Source organism: Dermacentor andersoni, chromosome 5 (assembly GCF_023375885.2).
Source record: "Dermacentor andersoni chromosome 5, qqDerAnde1_hic_scaffold, whole genome shotgun sequence".
NCBI classification, from domain to species: Eukaryota; Metazoa; Arthropoda; class Arachnida; order Ixodida; family Ixodidae; genus Dermacentor; species Dermacentor andersoni.
This window is the reverse complement of record NC_092818.1, coordinates 196998191-197025611: the sequence shown is the minus strand read 5'-3', so window position 1 is coordinate 197025611 and position 27421 is coordinate 196998191. Positions and strand designations below refer to the sequence as shown.

Below are 27421 nucleotides of genomic sequence, written 5' to 3'. Positions count from 1 at the left end.
CGTAATCTTTCCAGACTGTGCCTTTCCCCCAAATTCTGTCATCCTCCATTTCAAATTTCAGCTACATTACCAGCTCGACTCCAACCCAGCCGCAATAACGGCAGAGAAAACGGTGTATACTCCCCCGGCGTAGACTACCTCCCACCTACGCCCAATGTTTTTGTGAAAACAGCAAGGGACTCGAACTTTCTCCCTGCCAACGTCACGCACCGCTTTGAACCACTCTACTTCAAGGCTGTCTCGAGGCTCTGTTAAACTCAGCGCACCCCTCAGCCCAGCCCATGTAATACCGCATCTAGGGGGCCTTTGAGGTATAATGAATAAAAGGAAATGGAAGTCGGTCCTGTTTTGCCTGTGCCCACTGTAGCAAGATGCACCGGTCTAGTGTGTGGTTTCCACTCACGATGACGCTGCGCGAGCAGGCTTACCTGATGACAAATTCTATGCACAGCGTCCACACGACAGATGTCAGAGTGCCGGAAAGCGAAATGAAAAAAAAGGCACTCAGTGTCAAGCACGCGCGTTCGCCCGTACCATCGCTGTGTGTTGTGCGCTATTTATTGGAATGCGAACGGCCCGAAATATTGCCAGCGTGCTTCTGATATCCTGCTTCCCCCTTCTCCTGCTCCCGGGAGATTTCTGACGACCACGCGTCGCATGCAAGCCGTCGGGGATCACCATCAATTCTGGATTGGAAGTGGTCGCCAACACGTGAGCTGGGATCGTGCGCGCTCGAAAACCGGTTGGAAGTGAACGTGTGTTCGTCTGCCCTCGACTGCGTCACACACAACCTTCTCCAAATCTATCTTGTCGTCTTTCTGCTTTGAGACGCTCTTTATTTTTGGCTAACTTCTATCTGAGCGGTGAGTGCTCTTAGAAAGGTTGGAGTGCCTTTCAGTTTCTTGCTTCCCAGCCCGTTCTACCCGTAGTATGGCGATCTGGCTGGCGCGTGAAGTGCGGGTACTCCGCTGTTCCCTCTTTTACTCTGACCACGCGTCCTTCCCCGTCGCGGCATTTGTTGGTACTGTTCTCACAAACCGCCCATCAAGCTGCTTTCCCCTCTCTCTACTTCCTTTCTTCCCATCGGGAGTTTCTTTTGTTCCGGCGGTCCCCTTGCAGAGGCTTATGAATATTGCATCACGAGAAAGCGCATGATGTGGGGCATAAAGCGTGAGAAAAAAAATGGCATATATAGAACAAAGAAGAGTGAAACTGGCAGAAGGGGCGGCTAAGCTTGTGAACCACGAGCCAGACTGCAAAGAGTGGGGGACGTCGACATATGCATCCGGAACATAGAGAAAAAAACACAGCAATGTTAATCTACAGAAAACCCAGCACTCATGACATAAACCAAAAGCACCGGGTGGTTACGTTGCTCCTATTCGCAATGAATGATGAACTTTTGCTTTCCTTTTTTTTCAAGGCCAAAAGAAAACTGCCACAGCCTTGCGAGCTGTCAGACCGGTCTCATGAGAACAAGAAAAAAAAAGGAAATCACGAACAAAGAAATAAACGTAACCGTGACCACATAAAGAAACAGAGACCCCGCAGTCATCTTTGCTTCTCCGCGTTAGGTTGGGGTCCCGAAAACTCACCTAGATTACTGGGAATTGAACTGAACCTAAATATATAGTAAAACAAATTAGTTTCCTTTTTGTATTTGTTTTCAACCGCGAAACGTTGGGAAATCGCCACTACCGCTCGCGGCAAGCGGCAGAAAATATTAACTCTCAAATTGAAATCAGGAAGCGATAGGAGACGCAATTGATTGAGTTTAGAGCGCCGCAAAACAGGCTGCTCTCGCGCACGCTTCCCGTGATTACGTGACAGATTAAACTCGACGGGCTGTTGTCTCGCACGGAAGGAGTTGCTCAATATTCTGCACTGCCACTAGAGCAGAGCATGGTCGAATAAATATCAAGAAGATGAGGCGATGTTCGAAGTATAAGCGAACGAAACTAGAATTAACGAACAAACAAAACGTGCTCAAGTGCGAGCCGAAAACGAGATAGAAACTTTTTGCAGGTGGACCGCGTCGGGTTTATCTTTTCTTTCTGGCTGCTTTGGTGGAACCGGAATTGGATTAAAGAACTAATTGTGTGCACATCGTGATTAAAAAAAAATGGAGGTGGCTCTAAAGCTCTATTTGTTTTGTTCTCGACTTGTTTTTTTTCTGTAATTGACTTAATTGAAAACTTTTAATATTGTTAGCTCATTTTTTTATTGCAATGAAACTAACGACTTAGTTGGGTCATCTTGTAAAATGAAGTACGTTTTCTCCGGGCTTTATAATCTCCTCAGAGGAGTCTGCGTCAGCAGGCGTTTGGTGTGTTGCGACGCCACGTACCCGAGCACACGAGGATGGGACCCTCCCTCGCGTAGCCGTGCGTGGCTTAGCCGTGTCTAGGGGAAAGGGGGATCTTAGGGGTTGAGCCGATACTGGGTTTTTCGACCTTTAAGGCTCCCCGGCGAAGGCAACACACCTCTTCGGCTTCTGCTTCACGTCGACGGCACCTCCAGACTGACCCACCTGGACGAAATCGGCAGTCGCCTTTTCCTGTCCTGCTCTCCAATGTTCGTCTTGCTCTCCCACGTTTCCATCTTTCCTGTTTTCTATTCATTCAGTTCAACTTCCTATATTTTGGGCTGGAAGGGTTAACCTTGTGTAATATATCCAGTCTTGGATATATATATATATATATATATATATATATATATATATATATATATATATATATAATTTTTCTAATCCTGTGACGTCCCCAGGTTGGGCTCCGAGGTGGGCAGCGGACATTCCTACCGAATGCAGTAATGCTATATATGGCTTCTAGTTTCCCCCCACTCCCTGATTGCTCCCTGAAGAGGGGGCGCACCGATGAAACCTTCAAAACTTTCTCATGAAACCAAAGGAAATATTTCCCAAGTACCATGTAATACATAGTGAACATGACACCAAGACAGTCCGTACAATATTTTCATTTGCTGTTGCAAAATCTCTGACAGAAGCAATCGGCTCTGGTTACAAAGTAACTAAGATGGAAAGCGGTGACCACCTTCTGGAATGGCGTGACAAGCTTCAATAAAGCAAACTGACAAAACTTTTTGCGTTTGGGGATATTCCTTACTCTGTGGGCCCCGCGGGTCAATGAACACTGTGCGTGGTGTCATTTCTGATGACGAATTCCTTGAACTCAGTGAAAGCGAGCTGTTGGATGGATGGCAAGACCAAAACATGGTAAAGGTGCAACGAATTAAGTTAAGTCAGATGACAATGAAATTCCAACAAAGCATGTAATAGTTACGTTTGGAACAAGTGAACGGCCTGATTCAATAGAGACTGCATATTGTAAACTACGCGTACGGCCGTACATTCCCAATCGACGCCGATGCTTCAAGTGTCAGCGTCATGGGCATGGGTCTCAGAGCTGCCCAGGGCGTGCTACTTGTGCAAGGTGTGCATCTAAAGACCATAGCTCAGACAACTGTTCTTCCGCAACCCACTGGGCTAACTGTGACGGAGACCACCCCGCCTATTCTCGATTGTGCCCGTCATGGAAGAAAGAAAAAGAAAATACCGAACTCAAGGTCAAACTAAACATTTTTTTTCTCAGAAGTGCGCAAGCGTTTTTCTGTTCACAATCAGTCGAATCCGTCCTACGGTGATGTGACGTGCCGGGGGGCAGCGCCACATCCTCCGGCGGCCGCCCGAGTTACACTGAGTGTGAAGCCCTGGCAGTAGCAGCCACTGCTGTTTCCGCCCCATGCCACGAAGGGCAAGCAGACCTCCGGGCCTGCCGGTCCCAGGGCCACTGCTCGTGCAGACAGGCCCTAAAAACCCCCGAGCGTGCCCGCCGCGCGAGCGTCATCCAGCGCCTCTGAAGAGGCGGTGGATGTAACATACTCTGCTCCGGTGTCTCGGACGCCGAAGGAACGGCGTAGCTCTGTGGAGCGCGCCAAGAAAAAAGAAAAATCCCGTATCACGGGGCCTGGAAAGGTCTCGTGAGCTAACCTAATTGATTTCTCGTGACACACACCACAAAACACTTCCAATATAGCCGCACAGATAACGCATTGGAATGTGAGAGGTGTAATACACAATCTCGATGACATTAATTAACTCTTATACGAGTTTAATCTAAGGTTGCTGTGTGTGCAAGAGACACACCTCTATTCTTCACACACATTAACTTTCTCAAACAGTATCCCATTTACTGTAAAGACCGCAACAACACATTTCGCCACGTCAGGCGGTGTTGCTATAATAGTTGATAATAGTTGAATAGTTGAATGCCTGCCAGCATTTACAGCTGCAAACTCCCCTTGAGGCAGTTGCAGTCAGAGTAGTGCTTTTTGGTAAGCTTCTGACTGTTACTTTTTTATACGTCCCGCCCAGCTATCAATTTTCCAAAATGGAATTTGAAAGCTTTATTGCACAACCCCCGGAGCCCTACATTGTCGTTGGAGACCTAAATGTACACAATACCTTGTGGGGCGACTCTCGATGTGATGCCAGAGGGCGCCTGATAGAAAGTGTCTTGTCTTGTACAGATGCATGTTTGTTAAGTAAGAAAGAACTTACTTTTTAAAGCGTCGCAAACAAGGTGTTTTCGTATATAGGCTTAAGCATTGCATCAAGTACAGTCGTGGCATGCTTGGAATGGAAGGTTGTTAAAAATCTATACGGAAGTGATGCCTTTTCGACTATTTTACAGTTAACCAAACGGCATGAATGCTCCCCACTTGTGCACCTATGGAAAGCCGACTCGGCGGACTGGCAGCGATACAGAGAGCGGACATGTTTTACTTGGGATGACATTCGTATGGCTACTAATGACGATGCAGTTGCATATTTAACAGCATTTATTGTCGATGCAGGGTCGATATTTATCCCACAAACAAATGGATCTCGATCCTTCTAAACGACGTGTTCCCTGGTGGAACGATGAATGCAGGGAAGCGCGAAAGAGATAAAATAAGGCTTGGAATCACCTCCGTGACTCTGCGACCGCAAAAAACCTCATCTCCTTTAAGAAAACAAAGTCGGAACGTAGAAGAACGCGCCGCCGTGCCAAAAGAGAAAGCTGGCAAAAATATCTCTCCGGCATTAATTCTTATACAGACAAAAGAAAAGGCTGGAACAGGGTAAACAAAATAAAGGGCCGATAAAGTCATCCTCTACCACTAGTAAACACACAAGGCGACACTCTTGAGGGCCAGACTAATTGTCTAGGAGCACATTTCGAGCACATCTCCAGTACTTCCCATTACACACATACATTTCTAAGATACCAGTGTCAAGCACATCGACAGCCCCTGGGTCGCGAAGGCACAAGCAAAGAAGCATACAATCGCCCATTTAGCATGCCGGAGTTCCAGGCTTCACTGAATTGTTGTAACAAGTCCGCTGCAGGAAGTGACATGATACTATATGAAATGATCAAACACTTGCACCATCAAACCCACAGAACACTACTCTCGCTCTTTAACTGCATGTTCTATGCCGGCTAGATTCCGTCCGCCTGGAAGGAAACAATTGTAATTCCTATTCTCAAGGAGGGAAAGGACCCCTCCTCCGCCAGTAGTAATATGCCTGTAGCTCTGACAAGTTGCATATGCAACCTCTTTGAGAAAATGATTAACCGGCGCCTCATAGATTTTCTTGAAAGCAACAAAATACTCGATACCTTGCAGTGCGGTTTCAGGGATCAGCAGATCACCTTGTCCGTATCGAGACAAATATCCGTGATGCACAAACAGTTTTTGTCAGTATTTTTAGACATGGAGAAGGCATACAACATAACACGGGGGGGCGCTTTGGAATTCTCCGTGACCTGGCTGGAATGGGAGTTCAAGGCAACTTACTGAACGTGATTCAGAGTTACCTCACCTGTCGCACGTTCCGTGTTAGAGTTGGTAACGTTCTGTCTAGTCCTTTTACACAGGAAAATGGTGTTCCGCAAGGTGGTGTGCTGAGCTGCACTCCTTTTATTGTCAAAATGAACTCGATCCAGACTGTCATACCACGCACTATGTTTTATTCCGTATATGTGGCTGACATTCAGATAAGTTACAAATAATGTAATCTGAGTACCTGCAAGCGACAAGTACAAGAGGTTTAAATAAGCTGCCTTAGTGGGCGTATGAGAATATTTTCAAACTAAACCCCCCAAAAAGTACGTGCGTCCTTTTCTCCAACAAGAGAGGTGTGCTACCAGACCCCGTTATAGACCTTCATGGAGAACGATTATCTGTGAGCTCCGAACATAAATTCTTAGGTATTATCTTAGACAATAAACTAACCTTCATCTCTCATCTGAAGTATCTTAAAGTGAAATGCCTCAAGACTATGAACCTGTTGAAGCTCCTGTCTCGCACATCATGGGGAAACGACAGGAGACGCCTCCTTAGCCTATACAAAAGCCTTATACGGTCACGCCTTGACTACGGAGCCATAGTGTACAATTATGTTGCGCCTAGTGCTTTGAAAATGTTAGATCCTATCCACCACTTGGGTACCCACCTTGCTACAGGCGCCTTCCGGGCAAGTCCTGTACAAAGCCTGTACGTTGAATGTAACGAATGGTCTCTACACTCCAGTGGACATATTCTAGCTTCTCCTTTGCCTTGTAAGGTGTAATCAGATGTAGATCATCCGTGCCATTCAATTATTCGCGACTTGACCACGGCCAGGCTGTTCCGTAACCGCCCGGCCACCAGGCCTCCTCTGTCCCTCCGATTGGAAGCATTGTCAGAAGAAACATGCAGGCGTCCCTTTTTTAGAGAATGTCCTAATGGCTCCTACTCGGCTTCCACCACCTTGCGAGTGGCAGACTATCCAGTGTGACACCTCTTTCCTAGAAATATCGAAATGAGCAACTGAAGCACGTATGCACTCGCATTTTCTTGAGCTTAAGGAGAAGTATTCCTGTGCTGAATTCTGCACAGATGCTTCGAAGTCTCCTGCTGGTTAATGAAGGAAAAATTAGACATCCACACGTTCACAGCAATTGCTACAAAGGAAACCCATACGGGTTCCTCGAAAGAAAAGCCTCATAGTTGAAGAAAAATTGTGGGTTTCCGCAGAAACATTTCGTCAATCTCCTGCTGGTGTTGCTTACGCAGCTCTCGGACCCTCATTTTCAACATATGGGACACTGAATCCACAAACCAGTATCTTTACTGCGGAAGCATACGCTATACTCTCGGCTATCCAGCACATGTGCAATCAAATGATTGTCCTATGCTGGGTGCCTGGCCAAAAGGGTATAAAAGGCAACGTAGCTGCTGACGAAAACGCTACGTCAGTGAGTTTTAGTGACACAAATGGAAATATCCCCATTCCTGCCACAGACTTAAATGCTTATCTACGCCGTAAACTGAGGAATCATTGGCAAGGAGGGTGAGATACACAAGCATTGAATAAGTTACACATGATCAAACCAACACTACAAAACTGGATAAGTGAGGAAACAGCGCTGTACAAGTACTTCTTTGCCGATTAAGAATAAGACACACTTACGGTACTCACTCTTACCTCTTAACTGTGGAGGATCCTCCGTCTTATAGTAAGTGCGGCAATAATCTCGCAGTCCTCCATGTTCTCATTCAATGCCCTGCAATAGAAGCAGAGAGGAACAAGTGTTTGCTTTCTGCATATCGCAAAAATATACCTCTTCACCCAGATTTTTTTCATAGCAATGAACCGCTTTTTAACCTGAAATTAGTCTTAGAGTTTCTAGCTGAAACAGAAACTCTGAAAGTCATTTGGCCAGGTAATTTTTAGCACACCATTAACAGCCCTCTTATTCAAGGGCTCTTTTCAAGCTCTAGTGTCACTGTTATGCTTTATTGCATCATGTTTTAACGAAACGAAATTGTCATAGCCCACATCACTAACTAGTCACTCTCATTACCTTAGTACCTATATATTTTACGCCATTTACAGCGACAGGTTTTAGGCCCTTTTGCAGCCATGTTACATCTACCATAAGGAATTAACTGTCCACACCATCCGTAATTCATGGACAACATTACCATTTGTCATGGCGCTCTTTGGCCTTACCTGGCCCCTGCGCCATAAAACAGCACATATCATCATCATCATCATCTAGACATTATATTGGCGTAGACTGCAGGCTGCAGAGGCCACCTAAATAAATTGCGGTGCTATAAACCGATTGCTATAAAATAAACTTTCTTTTGTAAAGCAGACATTGGCAGTATTTTACTATTCTGAAAATTTTTGTCGGCCACCGCGTTGTAGACAAGATTAAGCAATTGTTCAAGCACTGCACTTACGAATTTGCAAAGAGGCCCTGGCGCAACGTTGATGAGGACATTTGAGCATCGAGTTCTTCGAGAGGACGGTGTTTGTTAGTGCTCTATACGCATCTTGCTTCACCAATCCTTGTAACAAAGATTCACAGCCGATTACCATACTCCCTAATCCGAAATTTGAGCGCAGCTCTCTACTTGTTTTCATTTCGTGATGTATTGGCTGGCGCGGACAATCTGTCTCGTACGGCGAGTTGCAAACGGACCAAAGTGTGGCGCTATGGCCTCGGTAATCGTGACGAGTGGGCGCGATTCACAGCAGCCGCCGCAGACAGACATCCGATCATGCAGCGCTTTGTTTCCCTACAGACGACGCGCTCTACTCTGGCGCCATCTCGTAGCCATCATCGCTACACTACGCTTTTCTTCTCACGCTTTTGCCATACCCTCCTCCTCCACTTTCCTCCTCGCGCTCTCTTTGCTTTCGCCGTCTTTCACCCGCGCTCCGCGTTCGCTATTTCATCCTTCACTGTGCCTCTTCGCTCAGTTACGAGGACACCGAGGGACAATGCCGACGCTCGCCGCAGGAACGGGCGTCTACGAGCTGCGCTCTCAAAAAATTGTATCGAGTTGAATCGGGTTTGTACGGTAGCCATTCTGTAGACGAAGCTGTGCAAAGTATAGCCCCGGGAAGCAGCTCACCGACCGGCCGCAATACACCCACAGATATATCCGGCGAAATACTGACGACATGTCCAGCTGTCGGATGCAAGACCGCAGAGAGAGGTAAAAGAAAGTGCCTTGAGAAATATCAAGAGACTCCGTTTCTGATAACGAACGAGATGCACTGACGGTGAGAAAGGGACATACACGTTTCCTCCATTAAAGGATTTTACGGAAGCGCTTCTCAACACGTTTATGCCTATTCCAACACGTTGACGCCATAAAAGGCAATAATTTCTAAGTTTTACGGAATTCCTAAATATCGCCTGTTGCGTCCGGATAACATAATTATACTTCCTGAGCTAGATTCTTCAGAGAGACGGACATTATTTGCATGAGAAACTGAAACATATATTCTAGTGTTTCAGTCACTTTTGTGCGTCAATGTATAAAACAGCAGTTTCCTAAAAACCTAACTGGAATGCCAGCGTATTTCGTCGGGCGCATTGAAAATGAATATCTCAGAACTAGTGCTGTCTAGAGAATTCGTTCCAAGTGGATACGCCGTGCGAACTCAGCCGCTATAATTTATAGATTGAAATATGTGGCGTAAAGTAATTATTAAAAAGTTATATATAAATATCTATATAAAAAGTTATATATGGATGTTCATGTATGCCGTATATATGAATATATTTTCTTTTTTTTTCCTTTTTTTTTCATTGCTTGGTCCAACTGCAGCAAAACATTAACGCGTATCTGTACCCAACTGTTTCTGCACAGTATGCGCCACGGCTGCTGCTTGTTGTTATGGGAGTGGGAATCCCGTCGAGCGGGTTGTCGCTTTTATTGCTGCCCCTGCATCATCATTTTTTGTATGGATGGGAAATAAACATTATTATTATATACGTCTTGCAAACTCACCGGCTTCAATTCTTAAATTGTAATATTTGTGTAGAGTAAATAATGAAGAAGTTAATCCGTGAATTTTCATTAATTAGTCCCCTCCACTGAACTTTTACTTCCACAGGTCTGGTCTTGCTATATAGCCCTTGTGCCCTATATGCAGTGAGAGTGAATCTCTGGAACACCTCTTTTGGCATGCCGCCGTTTCATTATTCAACGGAAAATATTTTCAGAAGAACTCTTCCAAAAGCGTGGCTTGAATTTGGCTCTTCCTGTAACTCTTTCATTTTAGGCTACTGTACTGGGTTACAGCCACAGAAACGTTTTGTGAAGCCCTCTGCTTTTTTTCTGCGTGAGACAAAACGAAATCCATGTTAAAGCTCTTCTAAATACTTATAATGTTCACAAAATTAACAAAATATCTAGTTAATTGATTATTCATACCTGTAACAGTAGACACTTTAAATACCATTTGCGAGATTCTTATTTCATTTCATCCCAATTTATTTTTAAGAAATGCTAACAGTTCCTTCACCGCCCAATTCATGACCGATCCCCCAGAGTAGGTTGCGTGATCTCACTAGGGAACTAGAACAAGTTGAATATGTGTTTGGATTTCTCGTGCAAGTAATGTCAGCCTCTCCGAATAATCCAGCTCAAGGAGAATAATTGCGCTATCTGCCACAGACAATTTTTTAAAATTCCGTAAAACTAAAATATGTATCACCCAGATATTACTTATTGCAGCTGTTCATGGCCAAAGCGATGGGACCAGCACTTCGCTGAACAATGACATCGAGGACAGCATAGCGAAAAAATGATTTGCAATTCTTCATTCAATTGAAGAAATGATGACCAAGTGGAAATGAAGAGGGATGAAAAAAATTGTACGTAGAATCTCTCCAGGGTGTTATCTGAGTGATGCTTAAGCATTTCATAGTAACGACGTGGTGTTGAGTGGTCGTACGCTGGTGTGTTTGGTATAATTGCGATAATGACTGTGAAATAATCGTGAAACGGAAAAGCGCGGTTTCAACGCCGAACTGTTAAGTGAGACCTGCGCAAGACGACGTAGAAGAGGCGAGCAGAAGCAATGTTCACTCGCGTTACAGAGAGCCCGCAGCGGATGTGGACGTTGGGTGAAATGACAAGGGAGGTGTAGGAAATGAAGGAAATGTGTGCAGCTTTCTCTGGAACGTCGGTATCTGTCGGCGCCGGCACGGCGTCCTCCCTCTTGTTTGTTGCGTCCATGTTGCTGTAGTTCTCCGCTCTGCGCAGCGTCGGTTATTTGTTTCTCGCATAATCTGTATTCACGCTGATAGTCTGCATTTCTGTGTTTCCGTTCTTCTTCACTAAGCGGCTGCGGTCGTCTTAGCGCCATTACGGTAAATGCGACAGCGCTGCGGCGACACCAACTGCTGCGGAAGGCGGCGCAGCGTGAACTGACGAGGCAAGCAAACTACTGCAGGTGGCGGCGCCAAGTGCGCTGATGACGTTCCCATCCGAAGCCACGGCTGCTCCACAGTTCTGGCCTGTACACGTCACGTGGTCACATAGAGGCGCTCTTGCCACTGCCCGCACGATCGTCGTCGTCGTCTTCCGTAACTGGCAGGCTCTATCTTATTTTTGAAAGCGATCTTCTTAAGAGAAGTAGGGACAGACGGAAGGTTTTCTCGTTGGGTGACCATAGAAATATTTACACATTTAAAATAACTGGTCACACGTAGGATGCGAACCCATGTCTTCGCATTACGCGTGCGATGTTCTCACCGACAGAGCTACTGCGGCGCCGTTTGCCCGTCCACTTTGGGGTATTTATGTTGTACTACTAGAACTAACCCTGAAAGTGTTCGCCAGAGCCGCCACTGACAAAACTTGGCGTAGGATCTGGAACATCCTGAGCAGGTGACTGGTCAATAATTCCACACGTGCTAACTGAAGGCATCAAGCTGCCGGATTCGAGACCCTCGCTATGTAATGGATGAGAAGAAAGGCAACCGAGTGGCGCGGTTCTCCCGTTTTTTGATGCAATTTAATTTCCATGGGCTCATCCCTTCTTGAACGCAATTAAAAACTGCAGAATACTTTCCCCTGTGCTGTGCATGGTGTCATTGTTCGTTGGCTTCTTACGATATGAATAATAAAAAACGGGCCCCTCAGTCTTCTTTCTTGTCATTCATTATATATATATATATATATATATATATGTATAGATTAGATAGATGTACATAGATTCGAGATCCGATATATAGAATAGATAGGTATATATAGATTCAAGATATATATATATATATATATATATATATATATATATATATATATATATATATATATATATATATATATATATATATATAGCTTGAATTTTGAAAGTCGCACCTAATTCTTCATATTTATCGTCGAATTTAAACGGTAAATCCAGGCAATATCGAAACCGAGCGCAGCGGGAGAGCAGAAAACTTGGCCCCGCTATAATAGCAGACCGAAATACACGAGACGAGAAGCGCGAGAACGTTTGAAATCTCGGCCAGTCGTCACAGCTACGGCACGTTTTGTCTAGCAAGCATGCGCGTCTGTGTTCGGGTTAGGATTTGCCACGGCACGTTATCATTCATACTTCACCCGCACTGTTTTAGGGGGCATTGCCATCTGACGCGCAGCGGACGCGCTCAGTCTCGATAGTGCCTTGATTGAGGTTTGGAATTTCATAATGAATATCTCGAATTATGTGCGACTTTCAAGATTTCGAAAAGTTGGGTGTGCTATAAAATGCCACTGCCTCTAAGTTTGTCATTCAAACAACTGCCCCGAACTAATAAAAAAGGTAACTAATGACTTGTTGTTAATTAGTCTTCTGATGCTCACGTTATTAGCGGCAAAGCATGCCCGCCTCACTTAGCAACTTGTCTGCAAGAACGCCGCGTTCGCTGTTCTCATTACTTATCTTATAAAGAATGGGTTTGATCTAAGAAATAACACCCTCTACATATGTATTATACTTGCATACCGGAACCTTGACATCAGAAAGAACAATATGTATTCCGCGAAAGGTAAGCAGGGCAATGTAATCGGCAATGTAGATGATATCGTAAAGGCACAAGAGGAATTCTATACTGAGCTCTACTGTGCCCAAGGTATGCAGCCACGTGGCCGCGAGTGGAAGTAGGAGGATACGTGCCTGTCGAAGAGGAACGCGACCTAAGTCTGAAGAAAAAGGCCTGTACGTGCGAGACACGTTTCGGTGAGATAAGGATGTTCGACCGAAGCAAGAATCAGGCAGCACGTGAGTTAATGTAATCTGCATTAGGATAGAAAACTGAGCGAGTTGGTAATCGTCTTTCGTCCAATTGTGAGAGCTGCATAAAAAAACACATCATGCGTTAATGTAAGCTTATTATGTAAGAACAAAGAACATCTGCTGTACAAGTGATACATCGCTTCTGTTACATCAGTCGGAGAAGAAATCGGTTTACCGCTGGTAGTCTCAGGTACTGTGATTAGCTTGTGCATGCGTGCATTTGTCTAGGTACACGTCGGACTGCATCCTAAATAAATCAATCGAAAGTGCCGCCTGCCTCGTCGTCTTCCTCCTTGTGTGGGACCTATTTGTGTCAAATATGTATTTGGGATACAGACGTTCCACGTGCAATTATCGACTAGGTTAGAAAGGCTCTGCAAGATATGTGCACGGGAAAAGCGTCAGGAGAAAAAGGATTGGCAATGGATTGGATAAAAGATAGAGAGGATATATTGTAGTAAAAAAGCTTGCGACCCCTTATTCAAGATGCATCATGCCGTCAAGTGTACGAGAGATTCGAAAGAATGGCAACATTTCACTATTCCACAAGAAGGAAGACGTTAAAGAATTGGAGGATTATATGCCCGTTAGCTTATCTTTCGGTGTTGTAGTTGTATAAAATATTCATCAAGGTAATTTCCAATGAAATCTTGGTCACGATCAAGCCAGAAAACAGGCTGGATTTTGCCAAGGATATTCGACAATGGTTCGCATTCGTGTGATCAATCAAGTAATTGAAATTATGTGAAGTGTCACCAACCTCTATAAATGGCTTTTGTACATTACGAAAACGAAATCGATTCAGTAGATCTACAAGCAATTTTGGAGGTGTTGCGTAGTCAAAAAGCATAGGAAGCAAACGTCAATGTATTGGCAAATATTTATAAAGATTTCACAGTTACATAATGGGAAAAGTACGAAAATTCCTTTTTCCTGAAATGATGAAATTTGGGGTCTTTTTCTGGTTTCATATAATTCTGTCAGTGTGCTTTGATGTATTTCTGTTTGCGCTATGCACATTGCACGACGTATCTTTTTTCCTTTCTTACTTTTAATATTATTCCTTTATTTTCGGCGGATAAACTTGAACTCTACGTGCGATAACTCCACCAGCTGCTTGACCTTCGAAACAAGCGCATTGTGCTTAGGCGCATCAGCATAATTGAGTATGTATGTATCCAAATGAATAAAAATTGTTTTGTAAAAACTGTATTGCACCGATCTACTACGGGCCTCAAGCAAAGTGACAAAATGTCTCTAATGCTACTCGCTGCATGCTTAGCGGAAGTTTATAATTTATAATTTATTTATTTATTAGTAAAATTACAGATTACATGTGCGTAGTATACATAAGGAGGTCCCATAGTCACAGACTGTATCGGGACCTCCTGTTAAAGACACTTATGATGTTATACAATGTTTAAAGCAACAGTAGTACAGATGAGAGCTAAGAGTAGTGTGAAAACATATTTATAGCATATGAGTAATAAGAACACGTGTTAACAGGAAGACAATATAAAAAAACTGAATAAAATTTAAAAAGATGGACAATATCAGTAAGTATTTATTATGAATGCTCTTAGTTCTCTTTTAAATCGGTATATTTTTTTGCATTTTTTATTATAGGTGGTAGAGTATTCCAAAGCGATATCGAGGAAAATTCCGGTCTGTTTACCATAGTTAGTTCGCACTTTAGGTAGACGGAAATTATTATTGAATGGAAATCTAGTGTGACTATGAACTATCAGGTCACAACGTGAGAAGCAGATTGATGGGAGTTCCTTAGTTATATATCTGTAGAATAAAATCCCTAGATTATATTTGGTGAATTCTCAAATGGTTAGGATGTTGTTTTGATGTAGTAGGGATTTTCCATTTGCAAAGCGTGAACTGCTTGTAATAATTTTTGTGGATTGCTTCTGGATTACCTGGAGGGATGCCAAGTGAGTGTTATAAGTATTACTCCAGCATATTATGCCGTAGTTAATATGAGAGTGAATGAATGAGTGGCATAGCGAGATTAATGTATTATGTGTAAAGTAGGGACGAGTTTTAATGCGAAAGCGAATATTGTATGCTATTTTCTTTTTGATGTGAGAAATGTTATCTTTACATTTCAAGCTGCAGTCAAGAGAAATCCCAAGAAAAGATGAGCATGGACTGGGACAGATAGAGTGTGAGCCAAAAGTTAAAGAAGGGGAGGATGCCGAATGTTGTTGATGTGAGGAAAATACAACAAATTTAGTCTTGATGGCATTAATAGATAATAGGTTAGCATTACACCAACTTAAAACATTTTCTAGATCAGTAGTTAGCTTGTTAATAAGAAGTGACATGTTTTTATCAGAGGAAAATATGGTAGTATCATCAGCGTACAGAATGCACTTAGTAGATGACAAACAGTTAGGCGGGTCATTGATATAAATCAAAAACAGTAGTTGTCCTAACATGGATCCTTGAGGGACGCTAATGTTAGTGGTTTCTTCTTTGGAATAGACATTAGACACAGACACTATCTGAACTCTGTTTGATCAGTCAGTCAGTCAAGAACTTTATTGAAGTCCTGAGGAGTTTCAATCCGTTAGAGATCCCACGCGGGGAACTCCTCCGGCAAAAACCGTAGGTGACGCCCAAGTCGGGACGGGAACGTGGTGACGCTCCGCCAGTTCTTGGGCCCTCTGGACGGCCTTGAGTTGGAGTTTGAGGTCAGGGCTTTTGAGGGCTTCTTCCCATTCGGGCTCACTGGAGAGAGGGCCCTTTGGTAACGCGGTACATTGCCATAGCATGTGCGAGAGTGAGCAATATAGTTCTGGGCAGTCAGGGCAATTTGCCGGGATTTCTGAGTTATAGTGACTTAGTAGGCCTCGTGACGGATACGAGTCCGTTTGTAGCATTTGAAATGCGGCCGCCTGCGCGCGTTCCAGTTTGGCGTGTGGGAGCGGGAATTTGGTTCTACCTTTATAAGAAACTGTTTAATAGTGGGAGCGCAGGACCACGAACAGCGATAGCCTCAAGCTTAGCAAAAACGATAATATGGTTTAAGCAGTGGAATGCCTTTGTTAGATCAATGAAAATTGAACCTGTAAATAGACCATGGTCGATTATTTTTTTTAAATTGGTCAGTTAGATGTATGAGTGCCAAATCTTTGAAGTATCCATTACGAAAGCCAAATTGGCATGAAGAGAGAATATTAAATTTAGCGAGATATTTGGTCAGACGCAATGCGATTAATTTCTCCAGAACTTTGCCGAAAACAGGTAAAATACAAATAGGGCAGTAGTTATGTATTAATGTGCTGTCACCTTTTTTTTTTAAATTGGAATGACTTTACCGCGCTTAAGCTCGTCAGGAAACACACCAGTGTCGAATATCGAATTAGTAATATTAATTAGTAATAGTAATTAGTAATAGTGTTCAAGCTACTGAAGCTATTCAAGCTATTCGCACTCTTTTGCAACATAAGCAACAAAACATTTGGGAGGCTTTTAAGCGCCATTTGGCTGCTTAAAGCAACCGAATTGTTAATGATTTATATGTGGCCACCAGAGAACCAGTGACGAAGGAAAGCGACAGCTCAACCTAAATACTCGTCCAAGATCACTATTTGCTTCCCCCGTATACCTGTCCTCCCTCAGCGACCCACCACGTTTGAATTCAAGTCAATTAAATTTTTATTGCCACAAAAGTTCTGCTGGAGGCTTCCCCGGCTCGAACGCTTGTCGCCATGATGGCCCGGTTGGCGCACCAGATTGTTAGGGTGAAATATAACCAGCTTAGAAGAATGGATTGTTGGCTGGTGTACCTGGAAACAGCTTGCGCCAACTCCAATTTGCACAGCGCCTGTTTAAGCAGTGCTATCAGCTGCTGCGGCCAGCGTATCGCCTCATGTATTGCCGATGCTCCACATGACGCATATTCCACTGAAGAGCTTCGCTCTACGATTTGTGTGTGCCGTAGCAGCTAATCGCCTTTCAGAATACTTGTTCGAGTAAGCGAGAGCTCATACAGAGGAGCTTCTTACGAAATAACCCAAGGAAGACTGCTTTGTTCAACTATGACAGGGCGAGAAGGAGGGTGCCTAACTGCCGCGCACCGGCTTCGACCACACAGGCAGGTGTTCAAGGCTCCACGAACCCATGCGGCGCCCGGCCCGGCCTTCCATTCTGCTCAACAACGTTTTCAGAGAAGGCGAGGCTTATTAAAACCGTACGCGCCTTGTAAAACTTGAACGCCGCCAAGCCCTCCGGCCACAAGTCGGCCGGAGAAACGCCGAGATAAGCGTAATGAGGTCCGCTCTCGCACAACCGTTCTTTCGGAAGCGCAGAGAGTGGCCGCTGGAAAACGCTGACGGCGCACGTTCGTAAACTTGCTGGTGTACCTCTAGTAAACAAAACGTGTTTGCAGACGCGCATTCATTTTCGCACAGGTCTTCGTTAGGTGCGCGAGAATAGCCGCGTATTTCATAATTCTGCTTTCAGACAGGAAATTCAGATTTTGGCCACTTTGTCTCCAAGCGGGTCTCCATTTAAAATGTTTCTTATTGTGACCTAATTTGCACCAGACGCGGGCGTTAACGTACTTTTAAATTTGTCTCGAACCTAAGCCCTCCGCCTTTCCATCTGCTTTCCACTGTAGTGATGGCCAATAGGACAACGCTATCATCGTTTCTGCAAAATATGAAAGTGGATAGGCTTTTATGATTGCGTGAACACGCTAGAGCCTTCTTCGCTATAGTTTGCACCGCATGCTTGTTGCGCATCGAGGTCAGCGTTAAGTAAATTTCGTAAAGGAAAGCAAAAATGAGTAGCCAGTAATTGAGTTCTAGGTTAAAACATGCTGAAACCACGGTCTGGTTATCAGGTACGCCGTAGTGGGGGATTCCGGATTAATTTTGACCACCTGGGATTCTTTAACGTGCACCCAAAGCACGGTGCCCACGGGCGTTTCTGCATTTCGCCACCATCGAAATTCGGCCGGCGCCGCCGCCGGGATTTGGTCCCGCGACCTCGGGCTTAGCAGCGCAACGCCACGGCCACTAAGCAACCACGGTGGGTGAGTAGCCAATAGTCTCTCGGCATGGGTTTACAGTACACATGCTGTGTAAACAGTTCTAACTCGGAGCACAACATTGCGAAAATTCAGGCAAGGAGCCTCTAATTAGGGCAATTTCCTTATCTACGAAAGAAATTATTGTCACAAGAAGGCACTAAGATCATATCTGTTAAAGAGCTAAGAAAAAAGAAAACGTTGTCGAACAATGGGGATAACAAATATGTCGTCCCCATTCTTGTTGCACCCTAGTACTTTACTCAGTGGATGTCTTAGAGGCCCGTGTAGAAATCCTGACTTGGTTTAAGTTGAAAATCTAGAGATAAAAATAAATGATAATTCGTCGGAGCGTTGTCTTGTTCCCTTAGCAGCCGCTTTCGTTGGGGACAGCCAACAGCTGCAGAGGCTCGTGCGGAACCCTGGCAATGAAGCTGAAGAAAAACATGCGTTCCAGAAGTATTACTTATCATTCTTTCAGGGCTTTCTCGTTACAACTCTCCCCTGCCTCAGAGAAAACACTGTCCCGCTCCACCGTGCGAAATCAGAGTCGGGCGCACACGTTGCGCGCCTGCACGCGCTTAGCCGCCGACTTCGCGAAGCCGGCGCCGCTCGCTTTGTTTCTGCCTGTGTGTTCGCTCGCATTCTACGCGATATCCTTAAAGCCGCGCTGCACAGCTAGCGTGTTGCTTTTATTTATTTCTTTAGCTTTGACATAGTGCGCCATAATGGCTGCGCTCAGCCTGAGCGCTTGACGGGCTGCGACACCGCTTCTGCGCAAAGCTCGAATGCCGACAAGCCTCGCCAGTCTTTAGGCAGGTTTGCAGTCGGAAGCCTTGCTCCAATCTGCGTTTCTTTTAGCGCGCAGATCACATTTGAAAGGAGCCAAGTCTTCCTTAAGCGAAGATGTCACATCTGCACGAAGGTTGCTGCAGCCAACGGGCATTTTTTTTCTCCAACCATTTCTAGTCTTTATTTGTCTCTTTTCTTGCTGTTCCACACGACGTTCATGGTATTGCTTTCATTGTGCCAATATAGCATGTCGGCAGTCTACCTAAGTGTTTTCTTTAAATTTTAGAAATACCAATCAACTCTGGCAAGTACAGAACTGGGATCCAGATTGACGTACCCCGACGTACGCAATATAGCAAGTATGAACGACTGCTACAGAGGATGAGAGGAAAAGGATCGTTTGTTGTTGATTAGTACTCTTACGATGCGAAGCCATTTAGAAAAAAGTATAAGGTTCTCACTATACGCTAATACGCGAAATTTTGAGTATGAATCGAGTGGTCCTGGCTTTGATTGTTACTCGGTTCGATAATTTAGCAGTGAACAATTCTGAACATTCGACTATATGGCCCAATATATGCGGTGTATATCACCGTGAAAGTGTACTTGGCGTTAAACGTATGAAAGTGGTGACTGTGTGGTCGCCACTTCAAATGTTATTTGTATACATCACAAAGGCGTATAGAGCTCAGCTATTATTATACTGCTCGCTAAAGGCGTGCCCTTCCAGCGTTAGTACTGTATGCATGTTCGTTAAATAATTTTTGCTCTCGTTGGTGCTGCTCAGTGGGGATATTGAATCCAATTCTGGAGCCACTACTGCACAGCTGAGGGAAATTCTTGATGGACAAAAAGTAAGCAGAAGCAATTACACACCATTGAGTCTAAACTTGAGAACGTAAAAACCATAGCACCCAAATATGCGGAACTCGGAGCACACTTCGAGAACATACAACGAACAATACAGAATCTAGAAAAGAAACTAATCGATTTAGAAGATAGGAGCAGACGAAACAACCTATTAGTCTTCGGCTTTAAAGAAGATGTGAACGAAACATCGAATTCGCTATTGACCACATTAAATAAAGAATTATTTTTAAAGCACTTAGCTGTTCGAGTATATTCCGTTGAAAGACTGCACAGGATGGGCCGTAAGCAGGTAAAGAAGCACCGGCCTATCATTCTAAAGTTTATAGACTACCGAGAAAAAACAACCACGCTGAGTAACTGCCACGAGTTCGAAGGGCAAAATATTTCAATTTCGGAAGATTTTTCAGCAGAGACACGGCAGATAAGGAAGCACCTCTGGGTCAGCACAGCTGACGATAGGAAAGCAGGCGCTGAAAGCAGGCGTTGAAAGAATTGTCCCAGACTTCTCCCGTGCCAGTGATATTGTTGTATTGGACGCCATAGATGGCGCTTTTTCAGGATTTTATGCCATGTGTGAGTCAAAGGAACATTCTATTGATGATATATGGGGCTACTTCAAGTCCATGGTTATGAATTGTATCCGTGATTTTGTACCTGTGAAGCGAAAAGTGCTGCGGAAGCGCAATCCTTGGGTAAGAAAAGAAATAGTACGAATAGAACGGAAGCTGAAAAAGGCAACCAAACAACTCAAGCAACGCCCAACTGTTCCCACAAGCGATCAGCTTCTTGACTTGCGTACATTATTAGCTGATAAAATAAAAAAAAGCAAATGAATACTATAAAAAATTAACACTAAAAACTTTCTCGTCTCATCAACCAGGAAAACTCTGGCAGCACTTATCGCCAAAAAAGAAAACTTCACCCAAACCCTGTATCGGTGATACCTTTTTAACCGACAGTGCCGAAACCGCAGAAGCCCTCAACCGATATTTCTCAGTATTTACGTGTGACGACGCTATCATCCCACAGTTCCTTAGCTATGAGCACATTTTGCCGATTGGTGATACCAGAATTACTGAGGAAGGTGTGTCAGCACTTATGCTTAACCTCGACGCTAAAAAATCGTCCGGAGCTGATGGAATACCGAATGCGTTTCTTTCCCGCTACGCCGAATGGTGTTCAAAGTATTTAACCTTAATATTCGAAAAATCACTGTCATGCGCGGAAATCCCAACCGACTGGAGGTACTCGAAAGTCATCCCCATACCAAAAACAGCAAATCCGTCTCTCCTCACATCATACAGGCCAATATTTTTACTCTGCACGCGCGCAAAAGCCCTCGAACACGTATTTTCTAGCACATTTCCGCCTTTCTTAACGACAACGCAATAATTGACGCTAGACAGCATGGTTTCCGGCGATGTTTTTCTACTGTAACTCCGCTCGTAGAAACAGTTCACGACATAGCGACAGCTTTAGATATACAAGGCCAAATAGACGTAATATTTCTCGATTCTGAAAAAGCATTTGACCGCGTCTCTCACTCCAAACCACTGCTTAAACTAAAACCCATTTTAAAGAACGACGCCTTAGTTAACTGGATTAAACCATACCTTTCATTACGGAAACAGTGTGTTCAAGTCAACGATGCAGCTTCGACACCCGCAACTGTAGACACAGGCATTCCACGGGGATCAGTGTTAGGGCCGCTCTTCTTTCTTGTCTTTATCAACGACGTCGTCAGTGACATACGCCTCAAGTAAAGTTCTTTGCAGATGACTGCATTTTGTACAACCAAATACACAATTCAGATGATCAGAAAGCTTTAAACACCTCGCTGTCTACAATACAAACATGGTGCTCGAAATAGCAGATGACTACTAACCTCAAAAAGACTGTTACAATGACCATTATTCGCAAACAAAAATACCTTAACCCCTACTTATAGCATTAACAAGCAGTCTTTATCGGTCGTATCTACGTACAAATACTTGGGAGTAATAATAACATCAGATCTTAGGTGGAATGAACATGTAACATACATTTATAATAATGTAATGTATGTGTTATAATAAAGCAATAAAGAAACTAGGCTCTTTAAAGGGACACTAAAGGTTACCAGAAAGTCAAGTTAAAGTGATAAAGCAATGCTCTAGAACGTCTAAGGCGTCGATATAATCGCGAACAGAGCTTTAGTAACCGAGAAATTGAGGTAAATGCACGACACGATTTGAGACCCCCCAGCGACATTCCGGTACTATGGCCCGATGACGAAAGCACTCCTCATCATAATTTATGTCACTAGTACTCAACTACTCGTATTAAAAAGCTCATTTCATTAGATTATAAGATGGAAGAAAATGCTACTTGTCTACTTCTATTCGATTCTAAGAAAAAAATAACATTTTGACGTTACCCTTGCGTAGTATGGGTGATCGAAAGGTTTCGTTTTCGCTCGACTCTGCGCGCTCGACGTTGCGCCGCGCGCGCTTTGGAGTTTCAGTTGTTTGTTTATCGCGTCGTGCTGCGGTTGTCCTGCTGGCTCGCAAAACTTACATTTGCAACAAGCAGCGAGAATGCCACGCCCATGTGATGTCGTGTGATGCGCGAACGGTCCGCGAAACTTGGCCAAGGGCAGTTGCAGCGGTGAATCCAACGTTACTTATCACTTTGTGCCAACGAGTGAACCTCTCCGTTCGAAGTGGTTAAGTGCCGTACCTCTGCCACAGCGCGCTGGCAAAGAGCCGAAAAATCACGTAGTGTGCTCGCTGCACTTTCGTCCAGAGGATTGCGAATTCAACGCCGACTTACTGAAGTCGCGTGAAGTGCCCTTCAAAGCAGGCCGTCGTCGTAGTAGTACGCAACGACGCCGGCAGCGCGAGCCCTCAACAGCAGGTCACGTTGATCAGTGCTTAAATCGCTGAACTCGAGCCTAGCATCGCGAGCTAATGTGTCTTTGTCAGGGTCATCCATTGCAACGAGCGTCGAAGTTGGCGTCATAAAATAAAGAACCAGCTTATTGTCGTGCGCTTTCCCTTCCGCTAGCCATCATAGTTCCGCTTTCGCGCTGCTGTCGGCTCTGTCTTGGCTCTGTTTCTGGCCGCGCGTTTGCGTTTTGTGCAGAAAATCCGTAGCGCCGTCTGCGGGAGCTCGTTTTACTCACCGACGGCGCAACGTCACTATGAGACCATGACGTCAATACTCCTCGATCGGAGGACGGGTGATTTGAACTGCGCTAGAGGTACGCGGATGCTTCAGAACGCATTTTCTCTTAAAATAAGTCTCTTCTTCGCACGAAACAAGCGTTTCGAGGTTTCTGGGATGGTATTTCAACAGTCCACGTTGACTTAATATTAACCTTTAGTGTCCCTTTAAGGCGATCAATAGGAAATACTTCACCTGAAATAAAACTTTTAGCATATAAAATATTCATCCGACCCAATCTAGAATACGCCGTGATTGTTTGGAATCCGCACACACAAACCAACATCACTAATATCGAGAATGTCCAAAGAAAATCAGCCAGGTTTATTTTCAATTAGTACAGCTGGCGCACATCCCTATAATCTCTTCTAGAAGCTGCAGAACTGGAAAACCTTTCAATAAGACGTTACTGGGACAGAATGAAATTTTTCCACTTACTCCATAACAGTCAATTAGGAATAGATAAAACATTATATATTTTACCGGCTAGCCACCGCAGCACGCGCTCTTATCACAACAAAAAGGTTAGAGATTTTCCCTGCAGGACCAACGCATTTAAAAATTCCTCTTTCCCGCGCACGATTTCCGAATGGACGGATAACCTGCCACAACTGTCGACTGTAAAACGGTTTCATCCTTTCCTTCTACACTTCGTTGAGTAAACCCTAGCGTTCATCCCTCGTCTCTACCCGTCAAATCATGATTGTGAAAAGGTTTATCTGATGCTGTTTGTTATGCAGATTCGGTGTCGGCTATCTTGTTTGATCTTATTTTATACTTGTGTTTTGTTCCTAATGCCCACTCCTGCCTAAGGCCTGATAACAAGGCTGACAGTGCTTGTAAAATAAATGAATAGATAAATAAATAATATTCAAACGTTATAATGAGCCCGCGTGGCGGCCGGTGCTCTTTTCGCTACCGGTGAGAGTGGTGGCCAAACGCAGTCACACAGGTCCTCGCTTTCGTCGTACGCCGCGACGCACCCTCGCGACGCACCCCAGCGTTCACTGGTGCCGCAAGAAGTGCCGGCCGCCGGGCGGGCCGATCGTCGCGTCTGAATCGCTGCCCGCAGAGGACCAGATTGTCATGAGCGCTCTTCCGCATTATCTGGTTCAAATCAACTTGTACGGTTTTCCAATATTACAGAGCGAAGCTATATTTGCAAATCGCAAACAATTGCCGTTTCGCATTCTTCCAGAATTTCTATAAGCACAATTCACACAGTCAACAATGTTCAAGTGTGGCCTACTTGTCGATGGTCGGTGACTTGGGTTCCAGCCCAAGAACACTAGTACACGGACGCGCATGCCAAAAATGAGACTAAATGAACAGCCGAAGCGGAAACTAAACAGTGGTATCTATCGAGAAATAAAGGCGGAGATCAGGGGAAAATTCAGTGAGAGCAGTTGTTATATCTGTAACACGTGAATGTCTCTTGGGTAAGTGCGAAAAGTAATGTTGGGAAAGTCAAATACCGCTGACCTGCGCGTGGCTGAAGTAAAATTTTTCCCATTAATTTTTTTTCGGGAGTACATTTTTACAGTTATTTGAAGTAGCCGAATCTGGCGAAGATTATGGCTGGTCTCGTTCTCGCATGCTCATTCTTTCTGATGCTGAAGTTTAGGCGAATTGATATATCGTACTTGCTGGCAAATAAGGCGCAACAGCCATGCAACACAAAAGAAGAGGCTAATATGCACATAGAGCGCTACCTTAGCTCTACAAGTGTGTATGAATTTCTTATTTTGCGATTTATGATTACTGCGCTATCTATTGGCAAGTACCCTCCTTTCTGATTTTTTTTTTCAAATATACATCACTTTTAGCTTCCAATTCCCCTGTTCGGTCACATTTCTTCGCGTCCATGTCCACGTTCTCGCCTTTTACTGCTAGCGCAATAATTACGGATACTTCAGAGACCTTCCCAAAACAGCCCGAGCGACTAGCCCAAGCAAAGACGTTGCCAACTTGCGCTCTCTTTCGTTGATCGCTATCATACCTCCGATCTTCTGAGCCGAATGCGAAACTGCGGCAAGGAGGAGCGCTCGTCCTTTGCTCTATCAGATGTCAGTCTGCTCGTCCGATGTTCTTTTTCCCCAGAGGGACCCGAGTGCGAAGACGGCTGCACCGTTAGCTGTCGTGTATCGATGTTTTCTGCGGCCTGACTTCCTGAGTCGCTGCTCGGGGGAGGGGGGGGGGAGGTCTGGCCTCGAGCAATTTTCCGGGGCTGCAAGAAAGGAGACTGCTTGTTTTGTGTCCGCCCTCCCCTTCTCCTGATTAACTCGTTCTCGGCTCCGGATGCTCGGCGGGGCAACAACTCGCCGCCGAGTCGATACTTGCTCCCGCTCCTCCCAATTAGCGTCTCGCGCTACAAGCTCGGGGACGCCTCCCAGGGATCCAGTGATTAGAGTTCCTTCATTGATTTTTGACTCGGGCGAACGCCAAGTGTAACAATTAATGGGAGCTATTCGGTTTGCCCTCGTTCGTCTTCTTATCCTTTCTTGCGTGCAATGCTCTAGCTCTTTCGTCTTTTCTCTACGATCCGATTCCTGGCTTTATATCACTGCTGTTCTGACACGCTAGGAGGACTGCATAACTTGAGTCTGTCTGCGGCCTACAATCGTAATATTTTGGTTGTGCGTAATTCTCCGAAGTAAGGAAAAAAGAAAGCTACAATAAAACAAGAAAGGAGGAACGGTGATCTTGTTTATTCGTAAGGTAATTTTCGATTGTTCTTTTGCTTTGTTTGTCGATGCTCTTATGTATTGATCGCAGCCTTAGTGAAACAAGGTCAAACGTGAAGACATATATTCGTGCCAACATGTCGCCGCCTTTATCCTGTCGCTCGTGCCATTTCGGGCAGCGGCGGCGCTCGCATGCTCAAGCGCACGTGGTAGGATCGCAAGAACCCCGCGTGGATAAAGCTGTTCTCGCGCCCTACCCGACGGCGTCGATTGCTTTGGGCATGGCGTGAATGCCGTTGTCAATCATTTAAAGGGACACTATAGAGAATCACCGAGTGAGTTTGTACTCATAAAAAACTATTTGAAAAGTCTAAATTCATTAATTTAGCGTTAAGAGGTTGCTCACCAGAGCACAGAATGGAGCTCTAACTTCCATTTTTGAGTTCAGCGCCCCAACCTCAACACCGGTACATACGTGTGACGTCATGGATTTCAAATTATCAAGCAGTATTGGGCCGTTATGGGCAGAAAAAGTTCTCGCCTATTGTTAACTTCAATCTCTGGTGACTTTAAAATGCAGTATAACCCATCTTTACAAATAAGGAATTAACTAGGCCATAGCAGACACTGTGAATATTCATGACTTGTATGGCTTCAACTCTAATAAGCTACGATAACGTTAAGTTCTGTTCGACAACAAAGACAGTGCGTGAATTGCGCTGCATGAAGCAGAAGCATTGTATTGAATGAAGCAGAAGCAGAAGAATTGGCAGAAATTATGGGGAAGATAGCTTTCATGAGGCTTCTGCCTCAAGTGCAACAGCTGAATCAAAGGCAACAAATTTCCCGCGAAAGTCGAACTCGCAGCATCCTGGTGTTATTTGTTATTCTCGCACATGAGCCAAAGCGGGTGGCTGTGCCCGCTTACGCGGTCCCCAGCACCAGTGTGCACTGTAGCAAAGAGTCCAGCCTGAACGTTGCTGGAACGTTTACATTAGTCTGCAATAAGAACAAAATATAAGATTGTCGCACCCGGGAAAACCCTCATAGCGCAACGGCTTATTTAACGCGGTGTTCACTGAAGATTCGTCCGTAATTCGACTAGTTCTAATATTTTCTGACTTCGGGGTGGCTACGCAGGTTGCGCCTTCCTCACGTACTGCGCCCGGGAGAGCGCCATCAAAGCCCAGCACGCCCTCCACGAGCAGAAGACTCTTCCTGGGGTGAGTGGTGACACGGCGGAAGCCGCAGTGGCGCTCTTCTCCTTCTTTGCAGCCTGGCCTACCGCGACGTGAGTAGCGTCTTTGCGGAGTAAATAACCCACAGCGCAGCGCTTATTTATATTTCACTATACCAAAGGGATCACGTTAGCGCTTTTCCACGGCGATGCTTTCCGCTTCGGACAAGTGTTAACATCCCCCAGCGTTGAGCCGCGGAAGGCATAGAGTCGATCGCGTGCGTGTGCCTCGCGTGGTGCTCCAGCGCACCCCTAGACAAGACTTGTTGCGACTGAGATGCTTCTCTCAGTGATAGGGCTCCTGCACGTGTTAGGAGGAGATGCGTCTTCGAATAAAGAAGCGCGATAGTGCGCCTTCCCAAGAATCAGTAATGTCTCTCAGTCCGAGAAACGGCAATGATTTCCCAAAGGGAACGGAAGCGAGCGCTATACGCTGTTCCCCTACG

The 27421-nt window shown here is 44.9% G+C and overlaps 1 protein-coding gene across 1 annotated transcript in view; it reads left to right on the top strand.

Moving 5' to 3' along the window:
- LOC140218598 (CUGBP Elav-like family member 4) overlaps positions 1-27033 on the top strand; it is a 233385-nt gene extending 206352 nt beyond the window's left edge. The window contains exon 2 of the mRNA XM_072288405.1: positions 26879-27033. Coding sequence (XP_072144506.1) covers positions 26879-27033 — 155 coding nt within the window. The remainder of the gene's footprint in view (positions 1-26878) is intronic.
- Positions 27034-27421: the final 388 nt, after the last annotated feature.